This window comes from Ursus maritimus, unplaced genomic scaffold, assembly GCF_017311325.1.
Source record: "Ursus maritimus isolate PB19 unplaced genomic scaffold, ASM1731132v1 scaffold_19, whole genome shotgun sequence".
In the NCBI taxonomy this organism is placed as follows: Eukaryota; Metazoa; Chordata; class Mammalia; order Carnivora; family Ursidae; genus Ursus; species Ursus maritimus.
Window position 1 is genome coordinate 4,479,539 of NW_024424341.1, and position 26,465 is coordinate 4,506,003.

General features: G+C 56.9%; 1 protein-coding gene and 1 long non-coding RNA gene across 2 annotated transcripts in view; one reads left to right on the plus strand and one right to left on the minus strand.

The window, feature by feature from the left end:
* LOC103673824 overlaps positions 1-13,863 on the plus strand; it is a 53,042-nt gene extending 39,179 nt beyond the window's left edge. The window contains exons 4-5 of the long non-coding RNA XR_005835573.1: positions 8,630-8,850; positions 10,460-13,863. This is a non-coding gene — a long non-coding RNA (uncharacterized LOC103673824). The remainder of the gene's footprint in view (positions 1-8,629; positions 8,851-10,459) is intronic.
* VSTM2B (V-set and transmembrane domain containing 2B) lies at positions 1,047-26,231 on the minus strand. The gene is made up of 5 exons (XM_040633245.1): positions 26,150-26,231; positions 25,414-25,598; positions 24,457-24,486; positions 22,693-23,170; positions 1,047-1,601 (listed from the first exon to the last, which is right to left on the minus strand). Exons 1-5 carry the CDS (start codon positions 26,229-26,231, stop codon positions 1,513-1,515), a joined length of 864 nt encoding a protein of 287 aa, XP_040489179.1. The 3' UTR covers positions 1,047-1,512.
* Positions 26,232-26,465: the final 234 nt, after the last annotated feature.

Below are 26,465 nucleotides of genomic sequence, written 5' to 3' on the forward strand. Positions count from 1 at the left end.
CACGAACGTGCAGCTCCAAAGCTCAGCGGCTGGCAACAGCGCAGGCCGGTTCGCCATGGTGCTGCATTTCCAGGGCTGGCCAGCAGAGGGGGCTGCGTGCACCATAGACACTCAGTACCTAGGCTGGCTATTTAGTCTTGAAAATTGGCAGTCTGATCAGAGGAACAGAGGGCTTTGAAGGGTCTTGCACTAGCAGTCAAATGCCTGGGACTGGAAGTCATGTATACTCTCTGTTCAGCAGTCCCTGGTCCGAGCTGGTTACACAGCTCCACCTGCCACAGAATGCAGGAAGATGAGGTGCGTCAAGCACAAACACACTTGTTTAAAAACTGGCTAGACAAACAAATCCAATGGGTTCTGGCTATTTCATGCAATCTTATCATGGAATGAATAACAGCCCCCAAGGCATGTCTATTTCTTTAAGACACGTGGAACCTACCCAGCACAGGTATTTCAGAGGCTCAAAGCTATCTCTCCATGCATATAGCAAGAGCATGAGCTGCCCCACCTTCTCCCGGAATTCCCTTCTCAAACTAGCAGTGAATCCAGTAATGGAGTCGGTGGAGGTGAAACTGTCATGTCCAAGTGGGCCAATGTGTTGCACAATTACTTTAAACCAGAAGGGGAAAAGTGGTTCTTGATTTAAATCGCACCTCTTCCCAGGGACCTTCTTTCCTTCTGAACCCAGGCTGGGGGTTCCTCTCACTCCTGGCTCCGTGAGGTCCCCTGTGCCTCGTGGAGGCTGGGAAACACTCCTGTCTGCTCTGTGCAGCCTTGGCCAGGTTCCCTGGGCTGTCCTCCATGCTGGAGCTGGCTTCAAAGAACAGGACGCATGGCATTCGGGCTGTTCTAGGCTCCAGGGCTTAACATTCATACATGCCTGCAGAGAGGTTATTTCAAAGTTGTTTTTTATTCAACTGTTATCAGCAATATACAATACAGTTTATAAACAAGTGTCTGACCTTGTTTCCAATCTTTATTTAAAAATAAATATTATTGACAGTGAATTTTAATTATGATAAGATGTATCTTTTTTTAATCAAAATGTCTCAAAAGAAATAATTTACTTTAATTAAAAAAAAGGAAAGCCCCCAAAGAAAAAAAGTAAATAAAAAATTCCTAAACACAATAATCTACTAAAAATATTTCGCTTTGTCAGAAAGGCTTTGACCCAACATTTTTACATAGTATCCTAAAGATAACTGCTCAACAGTTCGTGCAAAATGAAGACTTGGAGGAAAAGTTTAGAAAAGAAAAATACGTTGAAGTAGAGAAATCACTGACCCCATGCATACCGCATGGTCCAAATTCCATCTTATTTGGAAATTAGATGCATTATTTTAGGTGTTCTACGTTTGTGTAACCTCCCCAAAAATATGATTTATTTATTTTCCACGTGGACTTGGTCATGCTTCTCTCAAGTCTCTCTGTGTCCATCTGTGACTGCGGGCCTCACACTGGGTCCGGGCAGGTCGTGTGGGGCAGCTGAGGTGCGCAGGCTGGCCGTGTCTGTCAGTGTCCCACCAGCAGGCGAAGGAACTGATGCAGGGCTAGCAGGAGCAGGGACAGGAGTGGGTCCGTGGCGGAGCTAGGGCCAGTGCCTGCAGGGGACGAGACAACGGGCACGGTGAGTGCCTGATTCACGCGAACCTAGTGGCCATGAGCAGACCAGGGAGAAGCTGATGCCTGGTGGTGCTTCCACACCACGGCGAGGCATTTTGCTGTTTGTTATTTACAGACCCCATGTTTTCGGAGCCTACTGTGGTCAGACACAAGGACCCAGCCTGAAGCTGGGCGTGCTAGATTGCAGTTCTCAAGTCCACGTTGTTATAAATAAAAAGACAATATGCTCCCCTTACCACTACCCTCAACATACATTGCAAAGTACCCTCTGCATTTAAGCCCCAGCTTCCCCCTCCTCCAGGGAGACTCCACGATTGCACACGACTCCAGCCCCTCCAACCCTGGCCTGAATTGCACAATTTAGTATTCACAAATGCTGTCCTAGGCACCCTGATGTTTCTGAGTCATCTTTCCATGTATGGTCAGTGGAGCCCTTGGGGTCAAAGTGGGGAGCTTGGAAATCACTGGTTGGTGGAAGTGAGTGGGCTACGTTCCTGGAAGAGTGACCCTTGCACCGTTCTAGTGGGAGGTCACTTCCATCTGCTTCTCCAGGACTGCCATTAACTTGGACCCCTGGCCCACCACTGGAATGGTGGCGTGTGTCTTCATTCTGCCTTCCCTGGGCGGCCTGCCCTGCTTCCTGCCCATCTGTCATCAGGGTCTACATCTACTGGAGGCCTCCGGTGTAAACTGGGGAAGGCCTACGTGTGAACCCAGGCTTTCCCTGGACGGTGGGATGCTCCAGGGGTCTTGAGAGAAGCCAGTGCAGAGGTGCTGTCTAAACCCTGGGGACGTCACTGCCCATGATCAGGGTCGGGCCGCATGAATACAGATAGTTTCTAGCCCCACCCTGTTCCCTCTGGAGGCCTCTCTCCTCCCTTCACTCCAGCCAGTCGGCTGGAGGAGCTCTGCGCCTGTGGAGAGGTGCAGGCGACCCTCTCCTGGGCCAAGCAGGTGGTACAGAGGCCGTGGCTGCCCCTACTTCGTGGCCACATGGGCCACAGCCAGGCAGGCTGGGTTTCTGGCTTCCCTGATCAGGCTGGGCCCTAACCCATGCATGACCTGCCCCTCTCTCCAGTTGGAAGAGCCAGGAATCTTCTGTCCAAGATGTTTCCGCCAATCCCGAATCCATCTTCCTCTGCCAATCACCATGTCCTGGGCCCCGGTCTCCCTTTGTAGGAGGAGGAGGAAGGATCAATGATCCAGGGGCCATTGCTGTGGTGCGCATCTCACCCACCGTCCGTGGTTTCCAAGCACAGTCTGAGACCTCTCGGAGAAGCACAAGGACAGGACAATTCCAAGGGTGCTCTTCAGACACTAATTTTCCACACAGGCATCATTGCTGGCCGTCCCTGCTGCCTGGCCGGAGCTGTCATGTGTATCTTGCCATCCATCACTAAGGAGGTCCAGGGTATGGTGGTCACTCCAAAGACTCGGGTCCTCCATGGCTGCTTTTCACCGTCACACATCACTGGAAAGGATGAGGGTGCATGTGGTGACAGATGTGCTGATGGATGGCCAGGCACCTGGACTCAGGTGCGCAGAAACTGGGGCTGCAGCAGGCAGAGCGCTGCCTCTTGGGCACCTGGGACTTGAGTGGCCGGACTGGGCCCTTTGGCCTCCAGATCTCCTGGCTCAGATCTTCGTGCTCCTGCAAACCCTGACACTCGGGCAGGTGCAGACGGGACAGAAACGGCCGCGTGCGGCCCTGGAAAGCAGATGGATGCGCGCAGCAGAGCACAGACCCTCAAGGCACGTGGGGGCCGGAGAAACAGCCATTGGGCTCATGAGCCAGGCAAGGTAAACATGGCCTGTGCAGCTGTGTGCATGGGAGATGCGAAGAGAAATTTTAATTTTCCTCCAAATACTGCTGACTGGCCTTTCCCAGCGTCACAATATCACCTACTCACATTGCGAAGTTTTAAAATTGCACGAGACCTTCTAAAGATCCTGGATTAAAACAATCAGCCTGCCACTCCATGCTGGGCCAGAGTGGGAGCAGCAGGGGCTGGGGGGCTGAGACAGTGGTTCACAGAGGCCAGTGCCTGGGGAGGGCAGACGCCAGGGTCTGCGCTGTCTCTGCTGGTGCATGTCTCTGGGAGGACAGCCAGGGTTTGGCTCCTGGTGACACATATCTACTCCCTGGCCCGGTGTCACCATAGAGGGGGCCAAGGGAGGTGGCGTGGGGCAGTGGGCTGGCACCTGGGAGAGAGGCTTCCAAGCCAGCCTGCTGTGTGACCTGGGGCAGCACCCTTTCCCTCTCTGGGCCTTGTTCCGCACTCCATAAGGTGGGGATGTGCATAGGCATGGCTCCATGCAGTTAACAGGTGCTTGGCATGTCTTACCAGGTTGGGGTCCAGATCAAGCAAGATCATAGTGGTAGATCGCCAAAAGGGCCACAATCTCCTTCCCTCATCTCTGCGATCCCAGCATCCACACCCTACGGTATGACTCCGGGCTTGGTCACATGACTTGCTTTGGCCAGTGAATATTATCAAGGGTGAGGCAAGCAGAGGCTGGAAACGTGCTGTACACTGAGGCCTGCCCTTCCTCTGTGCCTCTGTAGCCTGTGAACAAGCCTGGGCCAGGCTGCTGCAGGATCAAAGCCATGAGATGTCCCAGCCGAGGCCCGTCGAGTCCAATCAGCCCTCAGCTGAAAGGGCAGCTGTCCACAGAAGCACGAGTGAGCCCAGATGAGACCGGCAGAGGGGCTGCCCAACTAACCAGCGGGATCGTGAGCTAAATGAATGGCTGTCACATCACACCAAAGCCACGGAATTTTCGAGTGCCCTTGTTACACAATCATGTAAACAGCAGTGCCTCAAACACAGTTGCTTTGCAGACAGATCTTATTGAAAAGGGTAGCATAACCACTTCTCTGAAGAGTGTTGGGGAAAAAAGAATGTGAGGGGTTGTCCTTCTCTCAAGAGGAAAATTTTCCAAGATAGAAGAAGCAGGGCAAATGATCTCCCCAGCCATTTCTTACAAGACAGATGGACATCCCTGGATCGTTGGTGGGAGAAGGCCCTAGGTTTTGGAACATCTTGCCAATCTCTCACTGGATATCCAACCACACTCCTGGCTTCCTGAATGAATCAGGGCAGACTGAGCAAGACTGACTTCCAGGCTGGCCCTGGAGGAAGAGGGCTCTTTACACCGGAGGCAAGTCAGGATTCTGGCAGTCCAGCGTCCCTCTCCCCAGGGGCCGGCTCCTCGGAGGGACACTGACGGTGAGCACGGGGCTGCTGGGCCTCCCTCGGAGGCTGCCCCCGTCCTTGTCTTCACTTTCCTGGAGTGAGCCAGGACTGCCCGCTGGCTGGGGCGCACCTTGACTGTCCAGGGCAGGGCCGGGCGGGTGCCTTCGGCTCAGCTGAGGTAGGATCTCCTGTGCTGGCCTCCTTTATTCTGCAGCGTGGAGGCGGCTGTGCTCCAGGGGCCGTGAGGCTGTTGTGTCGACCGGATGCTAACTGTGTCTGTCTATGCCCTCCCTTCCTAAGGAGGACCAGGAATAGCACTGGAACACGCACAAGTTTGCTTGTCATGATTAAGCTGGAACATCAGGCTCCTTAAAATCAGGCTGGAAAGTCAGAGGTGAGGGAAGCCCTCTGATGGAATAGTGGCTGATTCTTTCTTTAATTTAACAAGTATCACCGTTCTGCTAATCATTCTTAAAGAAATCAAAGCTGCTTTTGCTCTGTGAATATTAACTTTTATCCTTGAGATGGCGAGCGGGATAAGATGGGATAAGAGGCTCCGGAAGAACCCAGTGGGGGCCCTGAGCCCCCACGGGCATAGCAAAGGCACCAGCCCAGCGGCTTCTGACCGGGCAGCAGCCCACTTTTCCACCGACACGACAATAGCAGAATGCCGAAAGCCCTGTCAGAAAACAGTAGGGAGGGGCGCCTGGGTGGCACAGCGGTTAAGTGTCTGCCTTCAGCTCAGGGCGTGATCCCAGCGTTATGGGATCGAGCCCCACATCAGGCTCCTCTGCTATGAGCCTGCTTCTTCCTCTCCCACTCCCCCTGCTTGTGTTCCCTCTCTCGCTGGCTGTCTCTGTCTCTGTCGAATAAATAAATAAAATCTTGAAAAAAAAAATTAAAAAAAAAAAAAAAGAAAACAGCAGGGAATCTCTGAGGCCCTTGGGATAGAAGTGAGGGAGGAGGTTTTGCTTGGGTCATCCTCTGGGACCCTTGCCCTGTCCACACTGTCTGCTGAGCCCATGAGTCAGGTTGCTGGTGGGGGGAGGGCCCGCAGGGGAAGCAGCAGGACACCCCCACTCTGTCCCAGACTCTCATGGGCGTGGGAGCACCAGGGGGACCGCCCCCACTCCGTGGGCATCAGGAGCACGGTGAGCTGCTCCCCGGCTGACCAGTGGGCTGACCGGTCCTCCCTCCATGTGCCCTGCTGCCCTTCCCAGGTTCCCCGGCCTCGGGGGTAACTTCTGCCCTGATGTGGTCTTTAGCATCTGCCGTGCCGGCCATGGACAGGAGACAGCCGCAGGCCTCCTGGTGACTTGGCTGCTAGAGTGGAGGGGCTGGCCTGGGTCAGGGCTTTGCAAACGATGCCCCCAGAGTTCAGCGCTGTTTGGAGGTTGTTTTTTGCTTTTTTGTTTTTGCTTTTGCTACAGAGTAAAAACTAAAATTTAGTTGAGGTTTGCAAAGAGTAAATACAATTCAGATACATTTGAGGCCTGGTTCTACCTATAAAAACAGATAACAGGCTGATTCCGGCTCTCACGGCCCGGGCTAGGTTGGAGGTTCACTCTGAGGGCTGACAGCACCAGGCAGGGCCTTTCCCCCTCCAGCCCTGCACTAGAATATTCACATGTTGACTCCAGGTAGCCAGAGAACTAGCCCAGCCTCCCTGAACAAGCCATTCCGCCAGTAAGCTTGGCTGTCCTAACCTAAGGGCGGTGATGAGGGTCTTGAGGACAGTCCCCTCCTCTGTGTTGCGCAGAGCAAGGCCGCATGAATCTGTTCATGCTGTTGTAACACATCTTTTAAATATGGGCTTCTTGGCTAGAAAGGGAGGAGGCCAAGGGAGTGCCCTGGACGAGGCCCGTCAGTGCTGATGTCCAGTGTGGGCCTTTCCCGTTTTGCTCTGCCTCAAAGGGAGAGAGGAGGGCTGGCCCCCAAGAGCCAGTGGCCTACGAGTGGCGGGTCTTTACGGGCTGGCCTCGGACCCCGGAGCCATGGGACGGAGGGCTGTCTGGCTGCAGCCGCCGGGGATGGACTGGCCCTCGCTCCTGTTCCCATCAGCAGTCCTGGACCCGCCCGGCCCTACTCCATCCTGGACCCACGGCAGAGGGTCGAGCTTTAGCTAAAGGAGGAAGCTCCCTCTTAGAATGTCCCAGGGCCAGGGTGCAAAGGGCTTCTTGCCGGGTTTTTAGGGGCTTATGGAGTCGAGCAGAGAGGGCATGGCCACGGTGGAGATGCCTATGACCTGGAAGCACCAGGCCAGAGCTGAGGGCAGGGTCGGGGGCACTCCTGAGGGCCGGCCTCTGCCTCTTCTTCACCATCCACCCCCTTCTCCAGCCCCGCCTCCCTGGCCACAAATCACCAGCTCCCACAGGGCCCAGGGGCAATAGCAAGGAGGAGAGAGAAGAGGCCACTGGAGGCACAGTCTGGTCTGCAGAGGGGTCTGGCTTGGTGCACACAGTTTTAAAAATGATAAATTATAATCCAACATGTAAACTGGGGAGGAGGCTTTTACATGAAAGCACAGATTCGGGTGTCTACTGGCAAGGCTTGAGTCCCAGGAACCCTGGGCACGTTTTCCTCCCATCTACAGGACCCGCAGCTGGCCGCTCTTCTCAGCAGGAATCTGCAGCTCATGGCTCCCTCCTGACCCCACATGGACCCAGGGTAGCTGCTGGTTACCTCCCTGGCCTTGAGCGGGTGGGGCTCCCTCTGCTCAGCCAGCCTCACTCGCCTCCAGCCCCCGGCTTGGCCCTCCGTGGTGCCCCATTTGCAGCCCCCGAGCTCGCTCTGTGGCAGCTTCCAGGAGGCCTGGCCCTGGCCCTCCCCGCTCTGACACTCCTGACTTGCCCACGGCCACCGGCACCNNCGCCGCCGTGGCTCTCCGCCTCCCTGGCCGCAGCTGGGTGGGAAGACGCCGGCTTGCAAGGAGGCTGCTTCCCTTGTTGGCGTTTTAATTAAAGCCTCTTCATGGCTATTTATTCAAAGGGAGTCAGCAAGGAAGAACCGGGCACCGACAGAATTGGACAGAAATAATTTCTGCCATAACATTAATGCGTGCTGGTAACTAGGGCAGAAACGAGGCACAAGGAAACAGAGACATTCGGAAGGAAAGCTGAGTGCGGGAAGAAGAGGTGCAGGAGAGCAGGCAGGCGTGGGTCCCTTGGTCCCGTGTCGATCGCCCTGCTGCCTGGCCTGCCCGGGACCCCCTGGGTCGGAAGACGAGCTGTCCTCCGGCAGCCTCAGTGGCCACGCAGTGGGAGGAGCCCAGGCGCTCCCTGGGGTGAATGGGGGCGGAGGTAGGTGTGCGACACTCGTGTTAGCCCTTGCTTGCTGTGCCTTCCCTGCCATGCCACGGGCCCCGTGACCTCCTAGAGCACCTTCCTGTCTCCATTACCACCCATTGCTCACCTCCCAACTTCAGACACACCTGAGAACGCTCTCTGCGGTACAGAACCTTGATAGGTCCCCTCCGCTGGAGGAGAAAGAGCCACTGTCTCAAGGCCACAGCTGGGGCTTCTTTCTCCATGACACTCCCTGACAACCTCACCTTTGCTGCCCCCGGCCAGCCGACCTGCTCTCCAGTCCACCGTTCCCTCTGAGCACTCTGGGCTCACCCTGCAGCACCCCCTTTTCCTTTGTCTAGTTCTGACCTGTGCCTTAAGCCTGGAACCAGCGCTACCTCCTCCAGGAAGCCCTCCCTGAGCACCCCGGCACAGAGGGCTTGGGACAAATGTCTGTGCTGTTCATGTGGCCCTTTGTCTTCCCCCCTTCTCTCCCCACTCCCATAAGTGCCTTTCTTACTACAGGTCCTGCCTCGGTGGACCCGTGCAGCACAGGGCTGGCCTCGGACCTCCTCCTCTCCTCTGCCTCCAGCAAGCAGCCCCATCCCCAGTGCGAAATGGCGACCTGAAGTGGGAGCGGATGACAATCCTGGGGAGCGGATGGCCAGATGGCCGGCAGCAGACCCAGCCAGGCCTGAGCCGACAGAGGCAAGCACCTTCAGAAAGACGGCAGCACAGCTGGCCAGGTACAGGGCAGGTGTGATGCCTTAAATATAGTCCTCACAACTGTAGGAGTTGCTGTTCTATCCCTATTTTACAGCTGGGGAAACTGAGATCCAGAGACAGGAAGTGACGTATTCAAGGCCTAGGGTTGGCAGAGAAAATACAGGATGCCGGTTCAGTTTGAATTTCAGGTAAACACTGAGTAATTCTAAGTGCTTGTATATCCCAAATACCACGTGGGACCTACTTATACTAAAATGCTATCGTTTGTTTATCTGAAATTCAATTAACTGGGTGTCCTATATTTTCATTTGCTAAATCTGGCCCTACCAAGGCCACGCTAAGATAAATGGCAGAGCCCAGATTACCCCCAGACGGTCTGGCTGCTGTCTACACACCTACCCACCGCCTCTACTCCCTCTCAGGACCGGAGAGCAGGAGCTCTTCCCCCAGTGCCCCAGCTTGACCCCAGCCCGACCCCAGTCCCAGGCTGCTTCCAAGGGAGACGGCGTGGGATGAGATGTTTTTCTGTATTTTAACCTTCATAATGGCTTCTTAATGTGGCCAACTTTGTTGCGAGCTCCTTTCCATTTTCCTATTTCTTTTGAAATGAGATCTTGCCCCAGATGATCCTTTAATGGTGTCACTGAATGAAAAGGGTACACTGGCCTTTCCGTGTGGTCAGGAGGCTAGTGTTGGCAGGGCCAGGGGTAGCCCTGACCACAGTGAGCATCAGGGTGTGCCTGGGGCCGGGGTGGCAGGGGCCTCCCTCACTGCTGGACCCAGGCCTCATGGGGGATCCCCCACTGCCCATCCAGATTCTCCGAGCTCTGAGGCTGCAGGGTGCTAACAGGCACAGGCTTCTGCATTCTCAGTAGCGAGAGAATTCTCTCCGTTCACCTCTCAGTGGCCTTGGGAGGTAGAAGCCACTTTCGCCTCTCCCCGGTGGGACCCAGAGAGGTTAAGTGGCTTGCCTAAAGTTGCACAGCGGGTAGGCAGTTAATTACAGGGGTTAATCTCTAGTGACTCCCCGGGAGCTGTGAATGGAATCTAGGCTCCCTAGCCTGCTGGAGGCTCTTCCTGACCCCGCTCAGGGATCCCGCTGCCTCACCTACTTCCACAATGCTGCAGGTGCCCCAGCTCCAGACTGGGGTGCTGCATGGAGGCCACTCACGCTGTCCCCTTTACTAGACGGCCTTGCCCTGTCTCCTCTGGCTGCCCGCAGCCCACTCCCCTTCCCCAGCCCAGCCCAGAGGCCCTTACAAGGTGACCTCCAAGACAGTTCTCATTTCCTGTACTTCCCCCTGCTGCACTGCCCCTGGCCCACCCTTGCCTGGTCCCTCGACCCTCCCTCTCACTGTATCAGCTCTCCGAGCTCCTGACTCCCACATCCACTCACCCCAAACAGCCAGGCACCTGCCCAGCCAGAGGCCACAGCGGCCTTTTCAACTGCAAAGCACACATCACAGCCCCAGCCCTCCAGGGACCCCGTCCCAGGTTGAAGACCTAACTTCTCACCCGGCCCTGCCCCAGACCACCTTGCACCTTCACACCTGCCTTCCAGCCCCCTCATCTTCCACACTGCTCACCCTGTGCCTGCCTTTCCCCTAACGGGCTCCTCTGCACCCCCAGGTCCCCCTCAGACACCGCAGCCTCCCTGACTCCATCTGGAGGCTCCCTGCATCCTATGGACTTGAGAGCAAGTTCCGATTCTTCCCAGCTGCATGGGGTGCCTGTGGGAGGTTGACCTTTTGACTCCTGTCTCCCAGCACCCTGCCCGCACCCTGCAATGCTCATAAAATATTTGTTGGGTGAAAGAATGGAAGGCTCTCCTAGTCTCAGCATCCACGATGCGCCGCACACCCACCAGATGCTTCACATTTGGAAGCTCATTTTTCATCTTCAAACACAAGCTGGTGCTGGAGGCCGGCTGCTATCACACTGATCTGACCTTTCAACTACGCAAGACCGTACGCACATCTCTTTGTCCAGCGTTTCCTCAGACTAGTTCCACCATCTCACATTCATTTTCCCTTTATTCTAATTTCTTCATTAAATGTTTCTGTTCTGTGATGTCACACGCAGCTCTGTAAGCCACTGCAAATTCTTCCCTTAGGTGGCGGCACATATATATCAGGTGTTTGCATACCCTATGTAATTAGTGGATTTTTGTGTTATATATATGTAATATCTGGACTTTATCAGTTGCTTTTTAAATCTTCTAAAGCGGGAGAACCCCCCCCCCCCGCCTTTTAAGCTAATTGCTGCATGGAACCCTGATGTTTCAAACCATTAGAGAAACTGAACAGCTCTGGTTGAAGCTGGGGGTAGGGCTGGGGCTCAGGGTTCCCAGGAACACAGCTTGGGAACCATTCACCAGAGGCTCTCCAGGACCCTTTCCAGATCTGAAACACACAGACCTGTGGGTGCTGGGGCGCTAGTGTGCCTATTACACAGATAGGGCATAGAGGACTTGCCAGCGCTTCAAATGAGTGGACCCTGCCCATCTTCAGGGCAACCTAGCCCCATCTGAATCCCACAGGTCCCCTCCATAGCCTTTGTGTCCCTTGACACGAGCATGCCCCAGATCCCCCAGGTCGGGCGAATGTCGGACACTCGATGCCCGCTCTGCTCTGTGAAGGCTGTTCAGTGTGGGTCCAGGCCTCAGCCTCCTTGCCCTGCTCAGTGGAGTGGGGCCTGGCCATGAAGAGAGGCCGGAGGGCCAGGGAAGAAGGGCTGGAGGACCCTGAGGCCAGCACTGCCAACCTCTCCTCTAGGTTCTGCCTTGGCCGTGCCCAGATATTTCTTTCTGTTTTACACTGAGGACTTTTCTTTAGAAATAGAATTTAACTGAAAAGGTTAACCCATTTTAATTGCCCAGGAATAGTGCTCTGGAAATTCTATAACATGTGCTCATTAAATAAAATTAGCACAGAGGAGCTGCCCAGGATATGTCACACGTTAAAATATGACTCCGTAGATTAGAATGCGTTATGAATTATTGCCTTGTGTATTTTTTGTTACATTAGTCTTTAATGTGAATACAGTTATTCATCTGCCCACCTGGAGATCTGATTTTTTAGATGCTTGAAAAAATGTATCCACGTTAACTTTTACATGGACAATAATCATCGAGTCAGTCTTGGTCAGGCTGCATTCACCAGAGTGCCCAGTAACCAGCAGATGGAAAGGTCCCCCACTCCTGAGCTTCACCAGGGACTGATGGTGCCCTCTAGAGCCTGGGTGCTAGGGGAGCTGGAGCAGGCTGGGGACTGGCTGTGTCCACGTGCCCTGCCCATTCTGACTGTGGCCTGGGGACTACAGACAGAAGCAAGCGCTCACACGGAATTCTGGGCTGAGCCAGTTTGTGCCATGCCACTTCCTAGGACCTTTCTCCTGGAAGATAGGGACTGAGTATTCAGTGTCAGGTGTGGGCCATGCCAACCCTGGGCATGTCTGCAGCCCCAACCCCATTCATTCTGTAAGACCCCACTTGTACCCCATGTGTACCCATCTTCCCATTCCTGTTTCATCCATGTACCCACTCATCCTTCCTTCTATCCCCCATTCACCCACCCATTCACATTTTTCCTTCCACCCATCCTCATGTCCACTCAGCCTTCCATTCGTCCACACCTCCACTCATCCTTCCTTCCACTCATCTCCTACCCTCTCATCCATACCTCCGCATCCTTCCCTTCACTCAGCCACCAGCTTGTTTTTCTGCCCATCTGCCGATCCTACCACCTATCCATCCAAACAGGTAGTCTAAGACCCATCATCTCCTGGCTGGATCACTGCCCCTAAAGTCGTTTCTCCACATCCACTCTGTCCCCACCTCTCCAACTGCCACACTGCAGCCAGAGCGTCAGTTCCAAAAAAATCATGCCCTATCACCCACTTGCTCCCCATGCTGTTGCCCTTACGACAAAGCCCAAACTCCCATCTCTATCATAAGGCCTTATGGAGTTTGAGCTCTGAACTACTCTTTACTTAAATTTCCCTCTGTTCCCTTTCTTGCTTTGCTGAGCTGAGTGGAGATTACCAACCATAGTAATCTTTTGTCAGGCCTTTTTTACTCCCCTGTTCCCTCCTGCCACAGGATCTTTGCACATGCTGTCCCCTCTTCCTAGAAGCCCCACCTACTCTCTTTAGCCTCTCTCTTTACTCTTAACCATCTTTCAGATTATGGCTCAAGCATCACTCCCTCAGAGACACTTCCCTGAGTGAGTCAAGTCCCCCTATTTTTAGCTCCTGTAGCCCATGGGTCTCTCATTTAGAGTAACCAGCCATGGCTGCAAATTTCCACTTGTCATGTGACTATTTGATCAATGTCTGTTTCTCCCGCTGTCAGACTCTGAGGACCTTGTATGTGTCCTCAATGCCCAGCACAGTTCCTGCACATAAAAGATGCTCAATTGACATTTGCTGCGTGCACGAGTGAGTGAATGACCTAGTGCCAGGCCCAACGAACGCGGAGTAGGGAGGATAGAGGCCTGAGAAAGAACTGGGCCTGCCTGCCCAGGGCATCAGTCTGGATGGGGTACTCAGCCAGGCACTGACTGCCTGACAGGGAGGGAAATGTTGGGAGCCCTGAGACAGCAGTGGAGCCCTTCTGGGAGCCCAGAGTGGATGAGACCCCTTTGGCTGCAGGGTCAACAAAGCTTTTCTCCCTCCTGTGAAGCGATCTCTACTGGTCCCACCTTTTCTGAGCCCTTCTTGTGCCCCAGCTGAGCCCTGAATTCACTCTCCGAGTACTTCTTGCTTGGTCTGACCCCCTTTGTGAGACTGCGAGCTCCTCCCTGAGATAGGGGCTGGGTCTACCTGATGCTCGGGCAGCCCCCTGCCCCTTGGCTCTGGCCAGACCAGGTATAGTTGGCTAAGAGCCCCAGCTCAGAATGAGCCATAACATGATGTCATCTCTCCCTCCTTCCGGTTTATTAAAGATCCTTCATCTGGGCCAAGTGGCATTTCTGTGACAATCAATTGTAATAAAAGTTGCTATAAGGCGACTCAATTGCAGCTGGGCTTTCCTGGCTAAAGAAAACAGACTTCCTCCTGAGGAGAGCTGATGGGCAGGGGGCCAGGGATGAGCAGAGCAAGGGCCTCTCGGTCTTTGGCAATAGCCATCAAGAGTGGGTGGGCCTCCTTTTGGGTGAGCCTGTGTGGGCTCTCTGTGCTTGGTGGGAGGCAAGGTCCCATGGGGCAGGGAGGGGTGTGGCTGGGCAGGAGGGGCCCTGGCCTTCCGTCCCTGCAAGCAGCCCGCTCAGGCTCCCAGCCCCTCCCCACGGTGGTCTCTGTCCCCCCTTCTCCCCACTGGTCCTTGGGGCCCAAGCAACACTTTACTGGTAGTCACCAGGCACAGTGAGCCACAGAGGGCATCTGGGTAGAGCGTGAGCATGAAAGGCAACCACAGGTGCTTGTGTGGAAGAGCCAGTCCAGGCCCAAGCCTGTGCCAGCAGCCCCAAGCCCCATCACTCCACAGGTGCCTCCCTGCGGGACACCGGGCTTTCCCAAGGGGGACATGGGGCACCTCCTCCCCAGCCCAGGCCTGCTCCGGAGGCCCTTTGGCTACTTGACTGACCCCAAAGGGATTGTTCCTTCTGCTCCCTTCTCCTGTGGAGGGGCCCTTGGCTAGTGCTGCAAACTCTGGGCTCTCCTCAGATCTTGGCTTTCCAGCCACCAAAGGCCCTGCCTCCTCCCATCACGACGGCCTCCCCGCCGACAGCAGCCTAGACGGCTGTGAAGCAAGACCAGGCATGACACAGGTGCACAGTGCGGCCTGCAGCAGGTGCGCACACGTGGCGGCATAGCTTCGGGGTGGACCGCGAGAAGCCACGATGAGCTTGTCCTTGCTCACCAAGGAGCTCCTAACTCATTGAGAACAGCCACAGCCAGGCCAGGACGAAGACGTGGCGTCCTCCCCATTTCCTACCCCCCCCCCCCCGGAAAAGGCACTGAGAGAAAAAGGACAAAAATAGCAACCCGCTGAGCCATTGGCAAGCTGAAGGGAAAACTGTTCTGAAGCTCCCAGGTCCTTCCATCACCTTTAGCTCCGTGATGCTCACAGCACGTGCGGAGGGACGGATGTCTCGGATCAGAACTCCATGAAATGATCCTGGACGGTCGATGCCATTCACCTGAACGATGCGGATAGCAAGAGCCAGCGTCTACCGGCGTTTGCTAGGTGTCAGCCCCGTGCTGGGCTCAGCTCCTTCTGTGGATTATCTCCCCTGATGCTGGCACGGGCACGGGCACCACCCAGATGGGAACAGACGTGGAGGTCACACGGGGGGTGCATGGATCAGGATTCGAATCCAAGCAGCTGGACTCACGCGGAAAATGGGAAGCACAGTACTTACAAAGGTTATGGAAGATAAGGCACGTACTGGGCTATCTCGGCGGTCGGGGCTCTGTGGGGCTCAGAAATGGGGAGACTCTTGTGGCACCCAATGCTGGCTTGCTTATGAGCCATCTCGCTGAACAGCAAGGAACATTCGACATGTCGGGAGGAAGAATGAAATGTCTGAGGAAGGCGGCGAGAAAAACCTCCTCCTGAATTGTTCTGGGCTTCTTCTGGGTTTGTGCTTGGTCTCTTCCGCCATCATGGGCAGCTCCTGAGAGAACTGACCGGGCCACTTCTCCTGGGCTCGCCCTAACGGGCACCAGGTGTCCAGCTGGGGGCACTCAGGCAGCACCCTGCTTAGAGCTGGCTTCCACACTCATCAAGGGTCTGCTCCCCAGGGCGGCCCTCTGGCAAGGTGGACGCTCTCGAGCTGGACGGAGCAGAGCCCCCGGAGGTGGCTGAGTGGGTGGATGACAGGTGGGGAGAAAGCTTTTGAAATGTCCACTTTGGCTCTATTTTGTACAGACAGTGGCCCCCCAAACATTCCGCTTGGACCAGAAACACCAGAAGCCAGTCCAGAGGAGCTCTGATGTTTCAGTCCAGGGAGTGGCAATGTGGAACACAGCAACCCATACTTTCCAGAAACAGCCTCCCCTGGACTCATGGAGGGCACAGGTCTCACGCTCTCGGGGGCTGCTGNGCATGGCTAGCTGCCCAGTAGCAGCTAAACTGTGGCCCAGAGAGGCCGAATCGGTTAAGGCGTCTTGGTATTTACAGCACAACTTCCCCAAGAGCAGCAAAGCCACTGACAAGCAGGCTTATTTCCCAGAAGCCCCTGCGCAGGGAAGGTTTGTCACCCTTCAAGGAACAGGTAGGGTCAGCAGTTACAGGGGCCGGGCCTGTTGGCTGGTCATCTTAAACTTTCCTGCAGCCCTTACAAAAATAAGACAAAGGGAGCCTCTCATGCTTCGGATAGGAGTTTCTGAGACGCCTGGTAAGAGTCAGCAAAGCATGGGGGAATAGGAAAGATAATACTTTCTTTCCTCCCGCGCTGCAAAAATGTGTTAAAACCAAGCCAGCATCTCCCATAAAGCTCAGGGGTTTAGACCACAGCCAAGCCCTCGCCTCTGTCCACATGGGGCAGAACTAATCAATATCGTATTACAAAAGCACTTGACCTCATTTATCCCTACAGATGCTTGGGGAATCCTTAATATTCAGAGCTTTAAAAATGTGCGCCTGGCATATTTAACGAGAAGCTCCTTGGTGGCTTTGGCTCCCAGTGACATTTAGAAAGGCCGGCTCTCTGCTTTTCTCGTGGGGGCTGCCACCCTGGCTGGGGAAGGGGTCTGCTCCCGGGGGAGGGGACTGTGTGGTGAAGGGAGGCAGGAGGAGTTATGCGCAACAGCAGAAGGAGGGAAACCTGTGATAGGCGTGTGTGGGGCACATACTCAGCGCTCAGTAAAAGGCAACAATTATTTATCATCATTGCGATCCACAAGGTGGCTGTTTTGTCCTTAATTTGGGGTCCCCCTTATGCGGAGAGAAGGGCCACGCAACGAGCTGGCTAACCACTCCGTGGTGGATGAAGGCCATCCCCTCTGGTGCAACTTTCTCAAGTCATGTGGCACGAGATGGGGAGGCAGGCCAGGCCTCCAGCCGCTTTCCCGGGACTGACCTAAGCAGGAAGACAAAGCCCCCGGCGCCTCTCCCAGGCAGAAATTGCACACTGCCTATAGGAAGCCCCCTCTGATTGCCTTAGCTGGCTGAGGGCTAGCCCTCTTGGGACTCCCGCTGACACAGACAGCTTTGTGGTGGAGATCCAGGCGGCGCTTGACACCCTCAAGCTGGGTTCGTGGCCGCTGTTGCTGGTTCCCGCTCATGGCAGTCACGTGACCGGCCGGTGAGGGAGGGGATGCCACGTGGCCAGTAACCTCACACACGTGCTGCTGTCAGGGATGCTGCAGGCGTCTCTCACCAGCTGTGAGGCTCAGCCGTCTTCTTTATGAAATCCTTTAATTTTCTCTTTCAGGAGCCTCGCCTTCTCTTCTCTGAGACAAATTTTGCCGGATTTATTTTCTCTTTAATTATGATCCTCATGTCACATCAGAGCTTGAGGGAAGAGTGGGTTGTTTATTGAAGGCAATTGTTTTGGGGGGTCTTCATGGGTCCGGGGAGATTGGGAACCCCAGGTGACTGTTGCCTGGCCCCACTGGGTCTCCCAGGTCACCCTGTCCCCACTTGCACCAGCTTGGTCATCCACGGGGGCCAGGGGTTAAGAGTGAGTGCCTTCACCTTGTCCACAGCCCCCTTGGGTCATGGTTTATGGTTGCCATGGCGACACCCAAGGATGCTCGCCTCGATGGCTCCCAGCAGTAAGAGCCTCTCAAAAGCCGGCACACCCATGGCCTTGACTGTCTCTCATTAGCAATGGAAACACTGAGAGCCAGTTCGCCGTGTGGGCCCCAGGCAGCAGCTGGCCACATCAGCCGGCTCTCTGTAGGGGCCAGGCCGCCTCTCCTCGGAGCCCGAGCCTTGAGGCTAATTAGAGGTTCACATGCCTGCGATCTGATCCCCAGGTCCCTGCAGAGGGGAACCTCTTGCCAACACACAAGCCGTTGAGCTCCAAACTGTATTCTTCTGAGGCTGCACGTGGCTTCGCGGCGGTGCGCGCCTTTCCCCATTAGAAGGGTTTGTCGGGAAGGTACTCTGTTTTGTTTTCTCTCTCTCTCTCTCTCTCTCTTTTTTTTTTTCTAGAAATGGCAATCAGCAGCAAACTGTTCATAAAGTATAGGTCAGCGTTCAGATTAATCAGGAGCCAGATTTACGAGAACATGGCTACGAAGGGGCCTGGTCTCCTGTGCCAGATCCGCTGTGCTAGTCCAGCCCATGTTATTTTTAAGCACAAATATCAAAATGTCTCTTGACAAATGAGACGTGAAATGAATGAGTTTTTGCACATAAACTTTAAGTGCAAATATGAGTTTGGCTGTGTTGGGCACCGCTGGGGCACGGGAAGGGTTGTCTGGCCTGCCGGGGCAGTAGCTGTCGGATAGAGCTGCAAGTCAGGACCGCCCCCGCCCCCCGCCGCTGCCCCTCTCCTGGCATTACCAAAGTAGCTGGCTTGAAAGACGGAGGAGCCCAGTGTTCTCTGGGACTTCTTCTGACTTTCTTCCAGGAGCAATTGCTTCACCGGTGACTGGGAGGTGGGCTGGGACTGTCCCCGACGCTGCCGTTTTGAAACAGCCAGGGCGTCCACTTGACCGGGGCCTGGAATGGCCTTTTTAACTAGGAGCTCAGCTTTGGGTTTATCTTGGAGGTGGGGTGGGGTGGAGTCCATCTTCCTCCCTCTGAGAGTTGGGTTATTCCCTTTGTGCCCCCCAGACCCACCATCCGCCCTGCTCTATTCTGCTCTGAGCCCCTGGGCACCTGTCCTTCTAGGCTGCGTCGGCCGGAGTCCCTGCCCGTGGCTCTCAGACGGTTTGGCCAGTGGGAGGCCCTGGCAGGAACTGGAGGGCGGGGGGAAAGTGAGATGCTCGCCGGGGCATTCTACCAAGGCCGCAGCGCCCGTCAGGCAGGCTGCTCCGTCTGGCTAGCCCCTCTGCATTATACTCATTGCTCTCCCTTTGCCCCTTCAGGCCAGGGGTGCTAATGGCTTCCACTGCCCCTAGCCCTGGGGACTGGCACTCACCCTTTGTTAACTGCCCTAACCCTGTCCACACCTTCAAAAACTACTCTTGTCGCCTCTCCCCGGTAACCCTGTTTGAATGTGCCATTGCTTTACCAGCACCCTGACTGATAAACTCTGTCAACACTCTGTGCTTGTTAACCAGGTGGCCGCAGTCCTGGCTGGTCCCCTGTCCTCTAGGCTGCTGACAAGTGTGAGCAGGGGAGGTGAAGCCTGAGGTCACGGTCTCAAGCTCCCTGTCTGGCTCATGCTGCTGGCGGCTCTGGGCGATTGGCTGGCCTGCTGCACCCCGGGACGGTCTGCAGGACCGTGCACTGCTCAACGACACAGCCTTGCAGGAAGGTGATCGATGCCTGCCATCCAAAACACCATCTCCAGGCTTTGTTCCACCGACAGCCCCAAACCTGGGTGGCCTTGGGTGGTGGGCAGGATGGGACACATAGGACAGCATGGGTCCCTCTTTGGGATCGAGGCCATTTGGGTATGTTTGTGGGTTAGAAGTCAGTTACTGCACTTCTCCATGCCCACAGTGGGACACGGAGGTGCCCACGGCACCGGGACTCTCCCAAGACCTTCACCTGGAGATGGGAAGATGCAGGCTTTCTGGTCTTCTGGCAAAAGGCACACCTTCTGGCCTTCCGAATGGGAGCTGGGAAGAAACTTTGGGTTCTTTCTGAGATGTGTCTACATGGTCCCTGACTTGTTCAGGAGCTGGCAACGGTTCTGGGGTGACAGAGACCTTAGGGGTCAACCATACCCCTATCCTGGTGGCACTGCCCCATCAGCCCTGATGGGAGCCCACCTGGCTGTGCTTTTTGGAGGGAAATGCACACTACAAGCCACCCCATGGGAGAGCAGAGGATTCCCCCAGACTGGGCTGCTGCCCTGATCTGTGTGGGCATTAAAATGCTGCCCCGTGGCTGGAAAGTGCCCAAGGCCCCGTCTGCTGGGAGGTCGTGGGCACCATGCCATCAGAACTGAACTGACGCGAAGACCTCTAGATCTTCCGAAAAGGGCACTGTCTCCACAGAGGGGTCCCTGTTGTGGGGATGAGTTACCCTGGAACCCCCTTGTGGTCAGCCCAGAGACTGGGTATCAGGCCAGCCAAGCCAGGCACAGATCAGCCCTGGTTGGTCTCAGGGTGTCAAGGTTCCAGCCAGGCAGAGAGGGAGATTCAANCAGGAATGAGCTTGTGGCCTTGGTCTCATTAACACCTTCTGTGAACACTACCAGTAAACATCTTTTTCATATGATGCTTCCTTGACCAAAGCCTTTAATGGTCCCCATTGGATCCATCTGGCATTCAAGGCCCTCAGCAGCTTGGCCCCCAACTGCCAACCACTCAGCTTTATCTCCCCTGTCCCCTCCTCTCTGGCCAGAGCAGATAATGGCCACGGTGATGATAATGAACTTTTACATAGGAATTTCCACACTGAGCTCCCTCTGAGGTCAGGGATTCTCATTCTATTTTACAGATGAGGACATACATTCAGAGATATCAGGCCACTTGCATAAGTCACACAGCCAATCAGTGCTGGAAGCACAACTCACATCTGGCCCTGCCTTCTGAATGCTCTGCTCTGCACTCTACTCGGGGACTATGGAACATCCCTGAGGAACGTTCTAGCCTGACACATGTGTGTTCACTTGCTGGGGCCCGAGGACATGGGGCAGAGGATTTTTTCCCACCAACCCAATTAAGCCAATCACTCTACAAGTCAATAAACACTTTCCGGTACACCTACTGTGTGCTAGTCGGAGATGGCTAACTCCCCGCAAGATTTATGCTCCCCTTCCACCGAGAAGAGACAAGACATGAGGTTGGACAGCACCTGCCAAGCCGAGGGCTACGTTTCCCAGCCTGCCTTGCAGCTTTGCTGCACCACGTGACTGAGTTCTGGCCAAAAGATGAGGGTGAACGTAATCTTTACCACTTGGAGGCCTGGCTCTTAAACACTTGCCTTGCCACTCTCTACACCAGCTTTCCTCTGAGAGAATTCACCCCTAGCAAAATGATTTCTGTGGCCAGGTTCTCGGTCTTCCAAGAATGATGCAAACTTAGAACATTCTAAATGTACAAGACAGAAGTCAATTGTTATACACAATGTTTGCCTCAGAGCATCAGGCTTGGTTTTCTCAGGGGACTGGATTAAGAAGGGTGGCTTCCGTTCAGTCTTGCCTGTCAGCTGTCTGTTAATGCCCAGAGTGACCCTGGAAGCCACTTGTTGAAGATGGTAGAGTGTATGTCAGCCAGGGTCCCTGAATGAATTCACGGAACAGAACCTCAGGCCCTGTCCACCCCCACCCCCAGAGCAGCACGAGATGTGAACCAGAAATAATACGTTTGAATAGTGTTAACCACTGGCATTTCAGGGTTTACTTGTCACAGCAGCTAGTGTTATCTTACACTCATACAGGGGGTAGAAAATTCCAAGTCAGGTGGGAAAGGCCGGGGCTGTTTGGGGAGAGGCGCTCCACAGGTCTCAGCTCAACCACCTTCTCCCACAGCCTGGGGGAAAGTCTAGTGGGGGGGCTGTGTGGAGCGTAAGATCCAGCCAGAAGCCTGAGCTGCGTGGAGAGTTCCCCAAAGGGCGGTGTAACTGAATGAGATACAATGAACTGACACGAAGACAGACAGGTAGGATCTCAGCCAGGGAGATCGGCTGGGAGGCCTGTCCCCTCAGACTCAGCAGGATTGCCCAGGACCCTCCATCCTTAGCAGCTCTGTGCTGGTGGTGAGTGGCCTGCACTTGGAGGGGCATGGGCGTAGGGCATGGCAGTGTGCTCCATCCCACAGGGACGTTTATACGCCACCGTCAAAGAACGCAGCCGTCTAGTGCTGCAAAGCCAGTAGAAATGCTCTCTCTGGGACTATGGACCGAACAAGTCTGGAGGTGGGGTTCAGAGAGGGAGTCACTGGCTTAAAATCAGACACAGGGAGTGATGGCTGGAGTTGAGCCCATCTCGGATGCCCACCTTTGAGTGGGCAGAGGGAGTGGGGGACGGCTTGGGGAGGGACACTCCCTGCAATAGGCCTACCTACGCTCCATAAACCCCCACTACTGACAAGCAGCCCCTCCTGCCTCAGAGCTGCCTGCCCTGGCAGTCATTCTGTTTTCCCTTCTGCTCTCTGACTCTCCTCTCGCCTGCCCCCCTTCCATCTCCCACAGCCCTTTCAGCTCCTTAGGAAAGCAGGTCTTAACCTCTGGGTGCCCTCCTAGCAATGACAAGGCTCTCCCACTCCCTCATTCCCCAAGAGGACCCCAAGGGGACTATTTATAGCAAAGCCTAGGCCTAGCACCAATGGGGACTTAGCCAAAGAGAGCAGAGCCTACACAGCCAGGCCCTCGCACACAGCCTTGGACAAAGTCTGTCTGTTCTATCAGTCAATCAGCATCCAGATGCTCACTGCCTGAGTTGTAACCACCTCCCCCCACTCGGGGTGCCAGTGCCCTACCCTCTAGGCTCTAACGGCTCCAGGAGAGAAGGGTCCAGTTCTCCAAACTCAAGAGAGGGCTCCCCACCCTGCAGCCCGCGGTGTACCCGGAGATTCGGGCAGGGCAGCCCCCACCCCCTTCGTAAATACACTTCTTGAATACTTCTGAGCGACCGGCAATAAACAGGAAACAGCAGGAGGCGAGCGAGCCCAACTGCGGCTGCGGAAAACTTGCCCCAGGAGCACCCAAGTGAACCAGCAACCCCCAGGCGAGCTCAAATGCCAGAGCGGGGCCTCCCCTGCGGCCAGAGCCCCCTCCCCCACTCGCGTCCCCGACCCCGAACCCGTCCCGCAGCCCCCGCGCAAGCGCGCCCCCTCTCGGCACCCGCCCTTACCTGAGCCGTGCCTCTGGCGAAGGACAGCCTGGCCCAGTGGCGGCGACGCTGACGAAGCAGCGGCCGCGGCTGCGACGGTGGTGGTGGCTGCGTGGGCCGCGGAGGCGGCTGCCGCCTCGGGGACTCCGGGACCTGGGGCGGCGGGAGGGCTCCCCGGAGGCGGGCTTTTGTCGCCGCGGCCGGGGTCGGAGGTGGCGCGGCCCGCGGCGCCGGTGGCACCCACGTTGTTGGCGTTGGCGGCGCTGGCGGGGCCGTGGCGACGCGGACCGCTGCTCTGAATGTGGGACACGGCCTCGGCGGCCTGCATGTTGGGCGGCGCAAAGCGCGAGAGCACGCGCAGCAGAGCCTGGGCCTTGTGCTCCTGCGTGTCGTCGTCGCTGTAGTCCGACACGCGGCATTCGTACACGCCCTCGTCCTGCCGCCGCACGGCAGACAGCCGCAGCCGGTGCGAGATGTCATTGCCCTGGACGCGCACGGTCTGCAAGACAGCGGGGGCTGGGGTCAGAGGCCAGGATGCGCAGGCCCGCAACGCGCTCTCTGCCAGCGCCGTGCAGCCGCGCCCACCTCTGCCTTTGCGCCCCCGTGCCGCAGCACCCCAACACCTCTCGGACGCAGGTTTGCCCCTGGCGACTCAGTTTCTCTTTCATTCCGTGTCTCCCCAGTAGCATGGGGCTCCCAACCCTGATTGGACCCTGGATGGCCCTACCCATTGCGACGTGTCCCCATCATCTTAAGTGCATCCGCCCGCCAAACTATGCTTCCGTCCATCAGAACTGCGGAACCTACCCCTCCTCCCTTCCTTCTGCACCTTGGAGAAATCCAGGCTCAGCCTCCTGTCGCTAGCCACCCGTCTTTGCTGCGCGGCCTTAAGCCCAACCCTCTACATCTACTCCCACCAACGCTCCTTCACTCTGGAATCCAGAGCGCCTGGGTAGTGTCTGAAGGACAGCCACTCTGCTCGCAAGAGTACACATAAGTACCTGCCCCCCAGCCCTTCACAGCAAACCCTCCGCCCTCCCGAAGAGGTGGGCGACGCTGGGGCTGCTGCTGGGCTCCCTGGGCTCTGCTAAGCTCCCTACAACAGCGCCTCACCTAGGCTGGCAATCAACGGCTTTGCCTCACCTGGGAACCGAGAGATCCAGAGGCCCCAGTGGTCTCCAGGCCCTGATATTTCCACGCTCCAGCTAAGAGAGCTTGGGCGCATCTCCCCCTTGAGTTACAGATCCCAACCCGCCCCTGGCAGCCCCGCCAACCCCCGCCCCACACGTCCCCCACGACGAACCCACAGCACCAGGGACCAGACCGGAAACCCAGGCTGAGGAGAGGGCTGCGATGGAGGGCGCCACCGAGGTGCCGGGTGTGTGTATGTGGGGGGGGGGGGGAGGCCCACCAGTGGGCGAACGGGTCAGGGCCAGCGCCAGGAGCAGCGCGCTCCAGTTGCTGGGAGACAAGGCAGCAGAGGAGAGGCAAGCCGATCGAAGCGTAGGTGCCTGAACGCGCCGGCCAGACGAAGGAGAGTTTTACAGGTGAGCGCCGCACGGAGGAAGGAGATTCAGGCCTGGGACCCTTGATTTACACAAAAGCGAACCCGATTCCGCTAGCGGCGACAGATGGCGCCCCGACATGCCAAGCAACCGACAACGCGAGGCTGCGAGCACGGCCCTACATCGCGCGGCGGCTGAGCCTTTCTAAAAGGGAGGAAAATGTGGGGCGCGAAGCGGCCAGAAGGGGTCTCCCGCGGCCCGCGCGGGGCTCCACACTTACGCTGATTTTAGTTGCATCCTTATTTGTTACCTAAAATGCAAAGAGGGAGAGAGACACATTAGGTTCTCGGCCTTCAGGCTCGAGGAACTCAGATGCGCCTCGGGCAAGGCGACTCTCCGCGGGCGGGCTAGGACTCGAAGCCGCTCGGGATGTGCCGGGCTGAAGTCACCAAGGACATCAGGATTTCCTGGAGTGTTACCCGGAAGGAAGCAGGGCTTGGAGCTAGCATGGTGCCTGGCCAAGGAGGGGCTGCCCTAGCACACCTGCCGGCCAAAGAGAAAAGGCTGGATTGCCACCAGGGTGGGAAGAAAACCTCATCTCCCTCGCCCGGAGCATCCTCATTCCCTGCCGTGTTTCTCTAAACCCCGTGGAAAGCTGGATAGAGGGGCCGGTGTATCTGGACAGGACGCAGAGGGAGACGTGAGCAGTAACTCTGGGTGGGACCCTGGGTAGAAGGTAGATGTGTATGTGTGTGTTAGAGTGTATGTGAGAGACTGCTTTAAGAGGCAGACAGCCAGGGGGGCCTTCCCTCCGATCCTGGGGGGGTTGGAAGTGCACTGCGGGCCTCTGGAACCCAGCCCGGAGGAGCTTAACTCCTTGGCCCTGTGCCCTGGGGACCTCGGAGCAGCAGAGGGCAGGGAAAGCCTGGCCCTACTAAGTGGTCTTCCTTCACCAACCAAGCACCCATCTGACTGCGGGCCCGCAGCCAGCAAGCAAGAGCAGGCGAACTGAATGAGGGGTTGCTCTTTAGGGGCTAGGCTACGGTCCCGGAGTTTTTAAGGGAAAGGAGAAAGGAAGTCATGACCAGGATTTGGGCTGCTGTTCAAGATGCTGTGGGAACGGGGATCGTGGGAGATGGGCGCTCCCCAGGGCGGCGCCCTGCTTTCCTTGCCCAGGTTACCCCAGCCGCCCCGGCCTCAGCCGGTGAGCGCCGGCGCCGCGTGGGCGGCGGGTTACCTTGCTCCGGGCGCCCGGCACGCTGAGCGCCAGCTCGTGCAGCAGCTCCCGGGGCGGCTCCTTGAGGTACCACCACTGAATCTCCAGCGAATACGAGGTGGCTCCGCTAGCCCGGAACGCGCAGGGCATTTCGATGTCGTCTCCCTCCCGTACTGTCACATCTTTGGGGACTTCGGTAAATGTAGCTGGGGGCGGGGAAGAGAGAGGCGTGACCAACTGTGGGGCGGGGGCCTGGGGCAACCCTAGGCGAGACGGTGCGTCCCCGGCTCGCTGGCCTTGTGCTTGCCACCCTGAAGCCACAAGCGTGGCCCGGGCGCTAGCAAAGTTCGGTCGAACAGCTGCCCGGCCCCAGCAGAGACCGGCTACCGCTGCAGGCTGCTTCCCTCCGGATCGGGCGGGGCAGCAGGGGCGGCTTATGCTTCTACCCCGCGCCCAGCCGCACTGCCAGAGCCAGGCTGGGGTGCGCCAACTCCCGCGCCCCGAAAGCCGCCTCTCCGCGGGAGCACCTGTCCGGCTTCAAATGACCCCGGCGCGGGCTCCGCCGCTGCGGCGACCCTTCGCTGCTGTCCTCCCCCCTACCCCTCTGGGCCTGGGCTGCACACCGGGATTGCTGGAGACCGCGAAGCCTTCCCCTTCTCTTCCTCCTCCGGCTCCTTGGCGACCGGGACAGGCTGGTTCTGGCGGCCCCGTCAAGGACCCCCCGAGCCCCCTGCGGCAGCAAAGTTCCCGCGCTCACCGTCGGCCACGAAGAGCAGCAGGGCGTGCAGCAGCAGCAGCGGCAGGTATCCGAGGGCGCCGAGCCGGTTCCGCTGTTCCATCTCCCGCGGGGGGCGCGGCGGCGGCGGGGGCCCGGGCGCGGAGAGGCAGCGGTGGCGGCAGCGTGGGCTCGGATCCGGCTCGGGCTCGGGCTAGGACGCCTCCGAGCCTGCCATGGCCCGGCGCGGCGCCCCCTCCCCCGGCCGCCGGCGGCCGCCAATCAGCCCCGCTCCCTAGCCGGCTTGCCCGGCGCGGCTCCGGCGGGGGGCGCTGCGCGGGGGGCGCAGGACGCGAGG